The sequence below is a fragment of the Larus michahellis genome, chromosome Z, assembly GCF_964199755.1.
Source record: "Larus michahellis chromosome Z, bLarMic1.1, whole genome shotgun sequence".
Lineage (NCBI taxonomy): Eukaryota > Metazoa > Chordata > Aves > Charadriiformes > Laridae > Larus > Larus michahellis.
In genome coordinates, this window is record NC_133930.1 from 10063687 (window position 1) to 10078663 (window position 14977).

General features: G+C 62.0%; 6 protein-coding genes across 31 annotated transcripts in view; 5 read left to right on the forward strand and 1 right to left on the reverse strand.

The window, feature by feature from the left end:
- The window catches only part of UBAP2 (ubiquitin associated protein 2), a 193660-nt gene that overhangs the window by 44637 nt on the left and 134046 nt on the right, over nt 1-14977 (reverse strand). The gene's annotated exons all lie outside the window — the stretch shown is intronic.
- On the forward strand, nt 1498-2076 carry LOC141736514 (interferon-like). Its single transcript, XM_074570801.1, has one exon. It carries the CDS (start codon nt 1498-1500, stop codon nt 2074-2076), a length of 579 nt encoding a protein of 192 aa, XP_074426902.1.
- On the forward strand, nt 4559-5137 carry LOC141736507 (interferon-like). Its single transcript, XM_074570794.1, has one exon. It carries the CDS (start codon nt 4559-4561, stop codon nt 5135-5137), a length of 579 nt encoding a protein of 192 aa, XP_074426895.1.
- LOC141736512 (interferon-like) lies at nt 7620-8198 on the forward strand. The gene has a single exon (XM_074570798.1). It carries the CDS (start codon nt 7620-7622, stop codon nt 8196-8198), a length of 579 nt encoding a protein of 192 aa, XP_074426899.1.
- LOC141736513 (interferon-like) lies at nt 10681-11259 on the forward strand. Its single transcript, XM_074570799.1, has one exon. It carries the CDS (start codon nt 10681-10683, stop codon nt 11257-11259), a length of 579 nt encoding a protein of 192 aa, XP_074426900.1.
- Nucleotides 13748-14326, forward strand: LOC141736511 (interferon-like). Its single transcript, XM_074570797.1, has one exon. It carries the CDS (start codon nt 13748-13750, stop codon nt 14324-14326), a length of 579 nt encoding a protein of 192 aa, XP_074426898.1.

Consider the following 14977-nt stretch of genomic DNA (forward strand, 5'->3'; position numbering starts at 1 on the left):
GACGACCTTGAAAGCTCCCGCCCAACCCAAACCACTCAACCACTCTATCGCTTGCATCCGCCTGACTTCCGCTACTCTTCCCACCTCAGGCAGCTTTCAAGACAACGCTCGCCCTGCGCTGCTCCAAAACGCCTTGCACCACCAACTCTTCGAGGGCAACACGGACAAGGGACAGCCACGCACCTCCAACACCAGCCCACCTCCTGCAGTCACGGCCCCCAGGGGCGCCACATCACCACGCACCAGCCAGCACCCCAAGCACGGCACCCACCGACACAACGTTAACTAACAAGACCATAACTCCCAGACCACCACCGCCTTCCCGCCACACCAACACACGCACACCGTGTCCCCCTCCCTCCAAAAGCCTTGACAAAACGCCTGACACAGTCTCTCGCACAAGCAGAACACCGTCCTTGTCCTTGCCCTTGCCCTTGCAAGGGACCCAAAAACCTCAGCGGCGGCACCCTCCACCTCCTCCTCCCCCTACAGCTCTACAACTACATCACCTGCCTCAGCTCCACCTCCACACGGACTCTTGCACGTCCCTCCTCCATCCAGCGGCACCGCGGCTCACGCCACCCCAAACGTCCCAACCCTTCCCTTACGGGGGACATCATCATCTTTGCTCTCCAGCCACCTCAGGCAAGGAGGCAGAGAAAACGCAACAAGACCCCTGCTACAGGGACACACGCATGGCACCACAGCCAGGGACCCAACGCAGCAGCAGCAGCAGCAGCAGCGGGAGGAGGAGAAAAACTCTTCCCTTTCTCCTCTTCCTTTTCCTCAAGCCTTGCCTCCCCATTCTCACCAGCTTCAAACACAGAGGCTGGGGCAGCTCCAGCCAGCAACACATCCAATGCTCAACTGCCTACGCCCAGAGCCACCTCCTCGCCAGCCACCGCCACCCCCAGGGGCCACCCTCGCTCCAGCCGGGGGCTCCCCAGCCTCTGACAAGTGACATCGCTTCACAACCCTGCCCAACACGAAAAGGAAAGGCCAGCTAAGATGAAAACAAAGGCGAGCCACAAGCGAAAGGAAAACACACCACAACCAACACCAGGGCATTAGACGGAAAAGACGCTCGCGCACCAGGGGAAACTTCAGCTGCAGAAAAGAGGCACCACAGCTCGCCCTGCAGGCAACAGGGAAACCCTAACACACCTCCCGCCACAGCTGCTGCCCGCAAGGGCTCTGCCCCACCGCTTTCGCATCCCCCCCTCAACCACTACAGCCAACCTCCCCACAACACACCACCAGCAAAGCACCGCCACCCCCCTCCCCACGCGCGGGGACACCCCAACAACGCACTTCCCCAAGACCACCACAGCCACCAGGCAAAAATGAAAACGACAGCCGGAAACTCGCTGCGACCAGAAAGCGAGGAAGCCGAAGCCGCGGCACCCCATAAAGCCCCACACCCGGCAGCACCCCAAGCACAGCGCCCACCCGCACCACCACCAAGCCTCACCAGCCTCCTGCCCACCACCACACACCATGCCTGCGCCCGCAACCCACCACACCCGCCTGCGCCACGGCGCCCCGACGCTCCTGCTCCTCCTGACGGCTCTCGCCACCACCCTCGCCTGCCGCCACCTGCCTCCCTGCCACTCCACCTTCCCCTGGGACAGCCTCAACATCCTCCGGGACATGGCTCCCAGACCGCCACAGCCCTGCCAACACCAACAGGCGCCCTTCCCCTTCCCCGACACCCTCCTCCACAACAGCCACCCACAGCAAGCCGCCGCCACCGCCCGACACATCCTCGACAACCTCTTCGCCACCCTCAGCGCACAGAGCACCCCCCAACACTGGGACGACCAGGCACGCCATCGCCTCCTCAACAACCTCCACCGACACAGCCAGCAGCTCCAGCAATGCCTCACACCCAACGGCACGCTCTCCCAAGGACAAGGGCCCCGCAACCGCACGCTCACCATCAACAAATACTTCAGGCGCATCCACAACTTCCTCCACACCCACAACCACAGCGCCTGCGCCTGGGACCACGTCCGCCTCGAACTTCGCGCCTCTTTCCAGCGCCTCCACAACCTCACCCGCACCATGTGCAATTAGACCAACCGCCCTGACCAACCCGCGCGCACCCACGCGCCCCCACCACCACTTCTCCAACACCGACGCGGCCCCACCGCGGGCCTCCCGCCTCCCCTCACCCGTGCCAAGAGCCGCTGCAACAACGGCCCTGCGCCCTCAGCCTCCACTGACCCCCTCCCCTATTTATACAACTCCCTCTATTTATTTTCACAATGCCTTTTATCTATTTATTCACCTATTTATTCCACAGACAATAAAGACCTGTTGCAAAAACCGTGACAGTGCCTCGCCTCTCACAAGCACAGCAACCAGCCTTTGGCGTGGCGGGAAGCCACCTCCACTCAACACCTACTCCGCTCAACCCCTGCTCCAAACAGGGCTCCGCACATCCCGCGCCCACTCTTCTCTTTGCCGCCTCCCCAAGGAGCCGCTGCCCTCAACCTCCTGCCAAAACCTCCGCGCCAGGCTTTAGCCATCGTCATCACCATCGGCTCGGCGGCCCTCCCCCTCCTCAACACTGTCCACCTTCCACCCCGCTTCACATCAACTCACCATCAGATCCCCAGTCCTCACTACAAGGACAGCACGGACCTCTCAGAGCGGGTCCAGACCAGGGCTACAAACACCGTCACAGGGATGGAACACCTCTCCTGGGAGGGCAGGATGAGAGAGCTGGCGTTCCCCAGACGGGAGAAGGGAAGGCTCCGGCGAGACCTTCTCCCACCCTTTCAACGCTTCAAGGGCGCTTGGAAGAAACATGGGGACACGACTTTTTAGCAGGGCCTCTAGCGACAGGAGAGGGGGTAAACGGCTTTAAACACAGACAGAAGAGACCCAGACTAGACACAAGGAAGCCATCTTTTACCGTGAGGGGGCTCAAACGCTGGCACAGCTTGCCCACAAACGTCCTACACGCCCCGCCCCGGCAAACAGTCAAGGGCACGTCGGAGGGCGCTCTGGGCAACTGGATCCCCTTCAAAAAGGCCCTGCGCGGGGCCGGGGGGTTGCACCAGACGACCTTGAAAGCTCCCGCCCAACCCAAACCACTCAACCACTCTATCGCTTGCATCCGCCTGACTTCCGCTACTCTTCCCACCTCAGGCAGCTTTCAAGACAACGCTCGCCCTGCGCTGCTCCAAAACGCCTTGCACCACCAACTCTTCGAGGGCAACACGGACAAGGGACAGCCACGCACCTCCAACACCAGCCCACCTCCTGCAGTCACGGCCCCCAGGGGCGCCACATCACCACGCACCAGCCAGCACCCCAAGCACGGCACCCACCGACACAACGTTAACTAACAAGACCATAACTCCCAGACCACCACCGCCTTCCCGCCACACCAACACACGCACACCGTGTCCCCCTCCCTCCAAAAGCCTTGACAAAACGCCTGACACAGTCTCTCGCACAAGCAGAACACCGTCCTTGTCCTTGCCCTTGCAAGGGACCCAAAAACCTCAGCGGCGGCACCCTCCACCTCCTCCTCCCCCTACAGCTCTACAACTACATCACCTGCCTCAGCTCCACCTCCACACGGACTCTTGCACGTCCCTCCTCCATCCAGCGGCACCGCGGCTCACGCCACCCCAAACGTCCCAACCCTTCCCTTACGGGGGACATCATCATCTTTGCTCTCCAGCCACCTCAGGCAAGGAGGCAGAGAAAACGCAACAAGACCCCTGCTACAGGGACACACGCATGGCACCACAGCCAGGGACCCAACGCAGCAGCAGCAGCAGCAGCAGCGGGAGGAGGAGAAAAACTCTTCCCTTTCTCCTCTTCCTTTTCCTCAAGCCTTGCCTCCCCATTCTCACCAGCTTCAAACACAGAGGCTGGGGCAGCTCCAGCCAGCAACACATCCAATGCTCAACTGCCTAAGCCCAGAGCCACCTCCTCGCCAGCCACCGCCACCCCCAGGGGCCACCCTCGCTCCAGCCGGGGGCTCCCCAGCCTCTGACAAGTGACATCGCTTCACAACCCTGCCCAACACGAAAAGGAAAGGCCAGCTAAGATGAAAACAAAGGCGAGCCACAAGCGAAAGGAAAACACACCACAACCAACACCAGGGCATTAGACGGAAAAGACGCTCGCGCACCAGGGGAAACTTCAGCTGCAGAAAAGAGGCACCACAGCTCGCCCTGCAGGCAACAGGGAAACCCTAACACACCTCCCGCCACAGCTGCTGCCCGCAAGGGCTCTGCCCCACCGCTTTCGCATCCCCCCCTCAACCACTACAGCCAACCTCCCCACAACACACCACCAGCAAAGCACCGCCACCCCCCTCCCCACGCGCGGGGACACCCCAACAACGCACTTCCCCAAGACCACCACAGCCACCAGGCAAAAATGAAAACGACAGCCGGAAACTCGCTGCGACCAGAAAGCGAGGAAGCCGAAGCCGCGGCACCCCATAAAGCCCCACACCCGGCAGCACCCCAAGCACAGCGCCCACCCGCACCACCACCAAGCCTCACCAGCCTCCTGCCCACCACCACACACCATGCCTGCGCCCGCAACCCACCACACCCGCCTGCGCCACGGCGCCCCGACGCTCCTGCTCCTCCTGACGGCTCTCGCCACCACCCTCGCCTGCCGCCACCTGCCTCCCTGCCACTCCACCTTCCCCTGGGACAGCCTCAACATCCTCCGGGACATGGCTCCCAGACCGCCACAGCCCTGCCAACACCAACAGGCGCCCTTCCCCTTCCCCGACACCCTCCTCCACAACAGCCACCCACAGCAAGCCGCCGCCACCGCCCGACACATCCTCGACAACCTCTTCGCCACCCTCAGCGCACAGAGCACCCCCCAACACTGGGACGACCAGGCACGCCATCGCCTCCTCAACAACCTCCACCGACACAGCCAGCAGCTCCAGCAATGCCTCACACCCAACGGCACGCTCTCCCAAGGACAAGGGCCCCGCAACCGCACGCTCACCATCAACAAATACTTCAGGCGCATCCACAACTTCCTCCACACCCACAACCACAGCGCCTGCGCCTGGGACCACGTCCGCCTCGAACTTCGCGCCTCTTTCCAGCGCCTCCACAACCTCACCCGCACCATGTGCAATTAGACCAACCGCCCCGACCAACCCGCGCGCACCCACGCGCCCCCACCACCACTTCTCCAACACCGACGCGGCCCCACCGCGGGCCTCCCGCCTCCCCTCACCCGTGCCAAGAGCCGCTGCAACAACGGCCCTGCGCCCTCAGCCTCCACTGACCCCCTCCCCTATTTATACAACTCCCTCTATTTATTTTCACAATGCCTTTTATCTATTTATTCACCTATTTATTCCACAGACAATAAAGACCTGTTGCAAAAACCGTGACAGTGCCTCGCCTCTCACAAGCACAGCAACCAGCCTTTGGCGTGGCGGGAAGCCACCTCCACTCAACACCTACTCCGCTCAACCCCTGCTCCAAACAGGGCTCCGCACATCCCGCGCCCACTCTTCTCTTTGCCGCCTCCCCAAGGAGCCGCTGCCCTCAACCTCCTGCCAAAACCTCCGCGCCAGGCTTTAGCCATCGTCATCACCATCGGCTCGGCGGCCCTCCCCCTCCTCAACACTGTCCACCTTCCACCCCGCTTCACATCAACTCACCATCAGATCCCCAGTCCTCACTACAAGGACAGCACGGACCTCTCAGAGCGGGTCCAGACCAGGGCTACAAACACCGTCACAGGGATGGAACACCTCTCCTGGGAGGGCAGGATGAGAGAGCTGGCGTTCCCCAGACGGGAGAAGGGAAGGCTCCGGCGAGACCTTCTCCCACCCTTTCAACGCTTCAAGGGCGCTTGGAAGAAACATGGGGACACGACTTTTTAGCAGGGCCTCTAGCGACAGGAGAGGGGGTAAACGGCTTTAAACACAGACAGAAGAGACCCAGACTAGACACAAGGAAGCCATCTTTTACCGTGAGGGGGCTCAAACGCTGGCACAGCTTGCCCACAAACGTCCTACACGCCCCGCCCCGGCAAACAGTCAAGGGCACGTCGGAGGGCGCTCTGGGCAACTGGATCCCCTTCAAAAAGGCCCTGCGCGGGGCCGGGGGGTTGCACCAGACGACCTTGAAAGCTCCCGCCCAACCCAAACCACTCAACCACTCTATCGCTTGCATCCGCCTGACTTCCGCTACTCTTCCCACCTCAGGCAGCTTTCAAGACAACGCTCGCCCTGCGCTGCTCCAAAACGCCTTGCACCACCAACTCTTCGAGGGCAACACGGACAAGGGACAGCCACGCACCTCCAACACCAGCCCACCTCCTGCAGTCACGGCCCCCAGGGGCGCCACATCACCACGCACCAGCCAGCACCCCAAGCACGGCACCCACCGACACAACGTTAACTAACAAGACCATAACTCCCAGACCACCACCGCCTTCCCGCCACACCAACACACGCACACCGTGTCCCCCTCCCTCCAAAAGCCTTGACAAAACGCCTGACACAGTCTCTCGCACAAGCAGAACACCGTCCTTGTCCTTGCCCTTGCCCTTGCAAGGGACCCAAAAACCTCAGCGGCGGCACCCTCCACCTCCTCCTCCCCCTACAGCTCTACAACTACATCACCTGCCTCAGCTCCACCTCCACACGGACTCTTGCACGTCCCTCCTCCATCCAGCGGCACCGCGGCTCACGCCACCCCAAACGTCCCAACCCTTCCCTTACGGGGGACATCATCATCTTTGCTCTCCAGCCACCTCAGGCAAGGAGGCAGAGAAAACGCAACAAGACCCCTGCTACAGGGACACACGCATGGCACCACAGCCAGGGACCCAACGCAGCAGCAGCAGCAGCGGGAGGAGGAGAAAAACTCTTCCCTTTCTCCTCTTCCTTTTCCTCAAGCCTTGCCTCCCCATTCTCACCAGCTTCAAACACAGAGGCTGGGGCAGCTCCAGCCAGCAACACATCCAATGCTCAACTGCCTACGCCCAGAGCCACCTCCTCGCCAGCCACCGCCACCCCCAGGGGCCACCCTCGCTCCAGCCGGGGGCTCCCCAGCCTCTGACAAGTGACATCGCTTCACAACCCTGCCCAACACGAAAAGGAAAGGCCAGCTAAGATGAAAACAAAGGCGAGCCACAAGCGAAAGGAAAACACACCACAACCAACACCAGGGCATTAGACGGAAAAGACGCTCGCGCACCAGGGGAAACTTCAGCTGCAGAAAAGAGGCACCACAGCTCGCCCTGCAGGCAACAGGGAAACCCTAACACACCTCCCGCCACAGCTGCTGCCCGCAAGGGCTCTGCCCCACCGCTTTCGCATCCCCCCCTCAACCACTACAGCCAACCTCCCCACAACACACCACCAGCAAAGCACCGCCACCCCCCTCCCCACGCGCGGGGACACCCCAACAACGCACTTCCCCAAGACCACCACAGCCACCAGGCAAAAATGAAAACGACAGCCGGAAACTCGCTGCGACCAGAAAGCGAGGAAGCCGAAGCCGCGGCACCCCATAAAGCCCCACACCCGGCAGCACCCCAAGCACAGCGCCCACCCGCACCACCACCAAGCCTCACCAGCCTCCTGCCCACCACCACACACCATGCCTGCGCCCGCAACCCACCACACCCGCCTGCGCCACGGCGCCCCGACGCTCCTGCTCCTCCTGACGGCTCTCGCCACCACCCTCGCCTGCCGCCACCTGCCTCCCTGCCACTCCACCTTCCCCTGGGACAGCCTCAACATCCTCCGGGACATGGCTCCCAGACCGCCACAGCCCTGCCAACACCAACAGGCGCCCTTCCCCTTCCCCGACACCCTCCTCCACAACAGCCACCCACAGCAAGCCGCCGCCACCGCCCGACACATCCTCGACAACCTCTTCGCCACCCTCAGCGCACAGAGCACCCCCCAACACTGGGACGACCAGGCACGCCATCGCCTCCTCAACAACCTCCACCGACACAGCCAGCAGCTCCAGCAATGCCTCACACCCAACGGCACGCTCTCCCAAGGACAAGGGCCCCGCAACCGCACGCTCACCATCAACAAATACTTCAGGCGCATCCACAACTTCCTCCACACCCACAACCACAGCGCCTGCGCCTGGGACCACGTCCGCCTCGAACTTCGCGCCTCTTTCCAGCGCCTCCACAACCTCACCCGCACCATGTGCAATTAGACCAACCGCCCCGACCAACCCGCGCGCACCCACGCGCCCCCACCACCACTTCTCCAACACCGACGCGGCCCCACCGCGGGCCTCCCGCCTCCCCTCACCCGTGCCAAGAGCCGCTGCAACAACGGCCCTGCGCCCTCAGCCTCCACTGACCCCCTCCCCTATTTATACAACTCCCTCTATTTATTTTCACAATGCCTTTTATCTATTTATTCACCTATTTATTCCACAGACAATAAAGACCTGTTGCAAAAACCGTGACAGTGCCTCGCCTCTCACAAGCACAGCAACCAGCCTTTGGCGTGGCGGGAAGCCACCTCCACTCAACACCTACTCCGCTCAACCCCTGCTCCAAACAGGGCTCCGCACATCCCGCGCCCACTCTTCTCTTTGCCGCCTCCCCAAGGAGCCGCTGCCCTCAACCTCCTGCCAAAACCTCCGCGCCAGGCTTTAGCCATCGTCATCACCATCGGCTCGGCGGCCCTCCCCCTCCTCAACACTGTCCACCTTCCACCCCGCTTCACATCAACTCACCATCAGATCCCCAGTCCTCACTACAAGGACAGCACGGACCTCTCGGAGCGGGTCCAGACCAGGGCTACAAACACCGTCACAGGGATGGAACACCTCTCCTGGGAGGGCAGGATGAGAGAGCTGGCGTTCCCCAGACGGGAGAAGGGAAGGCTCCGGCGAGACCTTCTCCCACCCTTTCAACGCTTCAAGGGCGCTTGGAAGAAACATGGGGACACGACTTTTTAGCAGGGCCTCTAGCGACAGGAGAGGGGGTAAACGGCTTTAAACACAGACAGAAGAGACCCAGACTAGACACAAGGAAGCCATCTTTTACCGTGAGGGGGCTCAAACGCTGGCACAGCTTGCCCACAAACGTCCTACACGCCCCGCCCCGGCAAACAGTCAAGGGCACGTCGGAGGGCGCTCTGGGCAACAGGATCCCCTTCAAAAAGGCCCTGCTCGGGGCCGGGGGGTTGCACCAGACGACCTTGAAAGCTCCCGCCCAACCCAAACCACTCAACCACTCTATCGCTTGCATCCGCCTGACTTCCGCTACTCTTCCCACCTCAGGCAGCTTTCAAGACAACGCTCGCCCTGCGCTGCTCCAAAACGCCTTGCACCACCAACTCTTCGAGGGCAACACGGACAAGGGACAGCCACGCACCTCCAACACCAGCCCACCTCCTGCAGTCACGGCCCCCAGGGGCGCCACATCACCACGCACCAGCCAGCACCCCAAGCACGGCACCCACCGACACAACGTTAACTAACAAGACCATAACTCCCAGACCACCACCGCCTTCCCGCCACACCAACACACGCACACCGTGTCCCCCTCCCTCCAAAAGCCTTGACAAAACGCCTGACACAGTCTCTCGCACAAGCAGAACACCGTCCTTGTCCTTGCCCTTGCAAGGGACCCAAAAACCTCAGCGGCGGCACCCTCCACCTCCTCCTCCCCCTACAGCTCTACAACTACATCACCTGCCTCAGCTCCACCTCCACACGGACTCTTGCACGTCCCTCCTCCATCCAGCGGCACCGCGGCTCACGCCACCCCAAACGTCCCAACCCTTCCCTTACGGGGGACATCATCATCTTTGCTCTCCAGCCACCTCAGGCAAGGAGGCAGAGAAAACGCAACAAGACCCCTGCTACAGGGACACACGCATGGCACCACAGCCAGGGACCCAACGCAGCAGCAGCAGCAGCAGCAGCGGGAGGAGGAGAAAAACTCTTCCCTTTCTCCTCTTCCTTTTCCTCAAGCCTTGCCTCCCCATTCTCACCAGCTTCAAACACAGAGGCTGGGGCAGCTCCAGCCAGCAACACATCCAATGCTCAACTGCCTACGCCCAGAGCCACCTCCTCGCCAGCCACCGCCACCCCCAGGGGCCACCCTCGCTCCAGCCGGGGGCTCCCCAGCCTCTGACAAGTGACATCGCTTCACAACCCTGCCCAACACGAAAAGGAAAGGCCAGCTAAGATGAAAACAAAGGCGAGCCACAAGCGAAAGGAAAACACACCACAACCAACACCAAGGCATTAGACGGAAAAGACGCTCGCGCACCAGGGGAAACTTCAGCTGCAGAAAAGAGGCACCACAGCTCGCCCTGCAGGCAACAGGGAAACCCTAACACACCTCCCGCCACAGCTGCTGCCCGCAAGGGCTCTGCCCCACCGCTTTCGCATCCCCCCCTCAACCACTACAGCCAACCTCCCCACAACACACCACCAGCAAAGCACCGCCACCCCCCTCCCCACGCGCGGGGACACCCCAACAACGCACTTCCCCAAGACCACCACAGCCACCAGGCAAAAATGAAAACGACAGCCGGAAACTCGCTGCGACCAGAAAGCGAGGAAGCCGAAGCCGCGGCACCCCATAAAGCCCCACACCCGGCAGCACCCCAAGCACAGCGCCCACCCGCACCACCACCAAGCCTCACCAGCCTCCTGCCCACCACCACACACCATGCCTGCGCCCGCAACCCACCACACCCGCCTGCGCCACGGCGCCCCGACGCTCCTGCTCCTCCTGACGGCTCTCGCCACCACCCTCGCCTGCCGCCACCTGCCTCCCTGCCACTCCACCTTCCCCTGGGACAGCCTCAACATCCTCCGGGACATGGCTCCCAGACCGCCACAGCCCTGCCAACACCAACAGGCGCCCTTCCCCTTCCCCGACACCCTCCTCCACAACAGCCACCCACAGCAAGCCGCCGCCACCGCCCGACACATCCTCGACAACCTCTTCGCCACCCTCAGCGCACAGAGCACCCCCCAACACTGGGACGACCAGGCACGCCATCGCCTCCTCAACAACCTCCACCGACACAGCCAGCAGCTCCAGCAATGCCTCACACCCAACGGCACGCTCTCCCAAGGACAAGGGCCCCGCAACCGCACGCTCACCATCAACAAATACTTCAGGCGCATCCACAACTTCCTCCACACCCACAACCACAGCGCCTGCGCCTGGGACCACGTCCGCCTCGAACTTCGCGCCTCTTTCCAGCGCCTCCACAACCTCACCCGCACCATGTGCAATTAGACCAACCGCCCCGACCAACCCGCGCGCACCCACGCGCCCCCACCACCACTTCTCCAACACCGACGCGGCCCCACCGCGGGCCTCCCGCCTCCCCTCACCCGTGCCAAGAGCCGCTGCAACAACGGCCCTGCGCCCTCAGCCTCCACTGACCCCCTCCCCTATTTATACAACTCCCTCTATTTATTTTCACAATGCCTTTTATCTATTTATTCACCTATTTATTCCACAGACAATAAAGACCTGTTGCAAAAACCGTGACAGTGCCTCGCCTCTCACAAGCACAGCAACCAGCCTTTGGCGTGGCGGGAAGCCACCTCCACTCAACACCTACTCCGCTCAACCCCTGCTCCAAACAGGGCTCCGCACATCCCGCGCCCACTCTTCTCTTTGCCGCCTCCCCAAGGAGCCGCTGCCCTCAACCTCCTGCCAAAACCTCCGCGCCAGGCTTTAGCCATCGTCATCACCATCGGCTCGGCGGCCCTCCCCCTCCTCAACACTGTCCACCTTCCACCCCGCTTCACATCAACTCACCATCAGATCCCCAGTCCTCACTACAAGGACAGCACGGACCTCTCGGAGCGGGTCCAGACCAGGGCTACAAACACCGTCACAGGGATGGAACACCTCTCCTGGGAGGGCAGGATGAGAGAGCTGGCGTTCCCCAGACGGGAGAAGGGAAGGCTCCGGCGAGACCTTCTCCCACCCTTTCAACGCTTCAAGGGCGCTTGGAAGAAACATGGGGACACGACTTTTTAGCAGGGCCTCTAGCGACAGGAGAGGGGGTAAACGGCTTTAAACACAGACAGAAGAGACCCAGACTAGACACAAGGAAGCCATCTTTTACCGTGAGGGGGCTCAAACGCTGGCACAGCTTGCCCACAAACGTCCTACACGCCCCGCCCCGGCAAACAGTCAAGGGCACGTCGGAGGGCGCTCTGGGCAACTGGATCCCCTTCAAAAAGGCCCTGCGCGGGGCCGGGGGGTTGCACCAGACGACCTTGAAAGCTCCCGCCCAACCCAAACCACTCAACCACTCTATCGCTTGCATCCGCCTGACTTCCGCTACTCTTCCCACCTCAGGCAGCTTTCAAGACAACGCTCGCCCTGCGCTGCTCCAAAACGCCTTGCACCACCAACTCTTCGAGGGCAACACGGACAAGGGACAGCCACGCACCTCCAACACCAGCCCACCTCCTGCAGTCACGGCCCCCAGGGGCGCCACATCACCACGCACCAGCCAGCACCCCAAGCACGGCACCCACCGACACAACGTTAACTAACAAGACCATAACTCCCAGACCACCACCGCCTTCCCGCCACACCAACACACGCACACCGTGTCCCCCTCCCTCCAAAAGCCTTGACAAAACGCCTGACACAGTCTCTCGCACAAGCAGAACACCGTCCTTGTCCTTGCCCTTGCCCTTGCAAGGGACCCAAAAACCTCAGCGGCGGCACCCTCCACCTCCTCCTCCCCCTACAGCTCTACAACTACATCACCTGCCTCAGCTCCACCTCCACACGGACTCTTGCACGTCCCTCCTCCATCCAGCGGCACCGCGGCTCACGCCACCCCAAACGTCCCAACCCTTCCCTTACGGGGGACATCATCATCTTTGCTCTCCAGCCACCTCAGGCAAGGAGGCAGAGAAAACGCAACAAGACCCCTGCTACAGGGACACACGCATGGCACCACAGCCAGGGACCCAACGCAGCAGCAGCAGCAGCAGCAGCGGGAGGAGGAGAAAAACTCTTCCCTTTCTCCTCTTCCTTTTCCTCAAGCCTTGCCTCCCCATTCTCACCAGCTTCAAACACAGAGGCTGGGGCAGCTCCAGCCAGCAACACATCCAATGCTCAACTGCCTACGCCCAGAGCCACCTCCTCGCCAGCCACCGCCACCCCCAGGGGCCACCCTCGCTCCAGCCGGGGGCTCCCCAGCCTCTGACAAGTGACATCGCTTCACAACCCTGCCCAACACGAAAAGGAAAGGCCAGCTAAGATGAAAACAAAGGCGAGCCACAAGCGAAAGGAAAACACACCACAACCAACACCAAGGCATTAGACGGAAAAGACGCTCGCGCACCAGGGGAAACTTCAGCTGCAGAAAAGAGGCACCACAGCTCGCCCTGCAGGCAACAGGGAAACCCTAACACACCTCCCGCCACAGCTGCTGCCCGCAAGGGCTCTGCCCCACCGCTTTCGCATCCCCCCCTCAACCACTACAGCCAACCTCCCCACAACACACCACCAGCAAAGCACCGCCACCCCCCTCCCCACGCGCGGGGACACCCCAACAACGCACTTCCCCAAGACCACCACAGCCACCAGGCAAAAATGAAAACGACAGCCGGAAACTCGCTGCGACCAGAAAGCGAGGAAGCCGAAGCCGCGGCACCCCATAAAGCCCCACACCCGGCAGCACCCCAAGCACAGCGCCCACCCGCACCACCACCAAGCCTCACCAGCCTCCTGCCCACCACCACACACCATGCCTGCGCCCGCAACCCACCACACCCGCCTGCGCCACGGCGCCCCGACGCTCCTGCTCCTCCTGACGGCTCTCGCCACCACCCTCGCCTGCCGCCACCTGCCTCCCTGCCACTCCACCTTCCCCTGGGACAGCCTCAACATCCTCCGGGACATGGCTCCCAGACCGCCACAGCCCTGCCAACACCAACAGGCGCCCTTCCCCTTCCCCGACACCCTCCTCCACAACAGCCACCCACAGCAAGCCGCCGCCACCGCCCGACACATCCTCGACAACCTCTTCGCCACCCTCAGCGCACAGAGCACCCCCCAACACTGGGACGACCAGGCACGCCATCGCCTCCTCAACAACCTCCACCGACACAGCCAGCAGCTCCAGCAATGCCTCACACCCAACGGCACGCTCTCCCAAGGACAAGGGCCCCGCAACCGCACGCTCACCATCAACAAATACTTCAGGCGCATCCACAACTTCCTCCACACCCACAACCACAGCGCCTGCGCCTGGGACCACGTCCGCCTCGAACTTCGCGCCTCTTTCCAGCGCCTCCACAACCTCACCCGCACCATGTGCAATTAGACCAACCGCCCCGACCAACCCGCGCGCACCCACGCGCCCCCACCACCACTTCTCCAACACCGACGCGGCCCCACCGCGGGCCTCCCGCCTCCCCTCACCCGTGCCAAGAGCCGCTGCAACAACGGCCCTGCGCCCTCAGCCTCCACTGACCCCCTCCCCTATTTATACAACTCCCTCTATTTATTTTCACAATGCCTTTTATCTATTTATTCACCTATTTATTCCACAGACAATAAAGACCTGTTGCAAAAACCGTGACAGTGCCTCGCCTCTCACAAGCACAGCAACCAGCCTTTGGCGTGGCGGGAAGCCACCTCCACTCAACACCTACTCCGCTCAACCCCTGCTCCAAACAGGGCTCCGCACATCCCGCGCCCACTCTTCTCTTTGCCGCCTCCCCAAGGAGCCGCTGCCCTCAACCTCCTGCCAAAACCTCCGCGCCAGGCTTTAGCCATCGTCATCACCATCGGCTCGGCGGCCCTCCCCCTCCTCAACACTGTCCACCTTCCACCCCGCTTCACATCAACTCACCATCAGATCCCCAGTCCTCACTACAAGGACAGCACGGACCTCTCGGAGCGGGTCCAGACCAGGGCTACAAACACCGTCACAGGGATGGAACACCTCTCCTGGGAGGGCAGGATGAGAGAG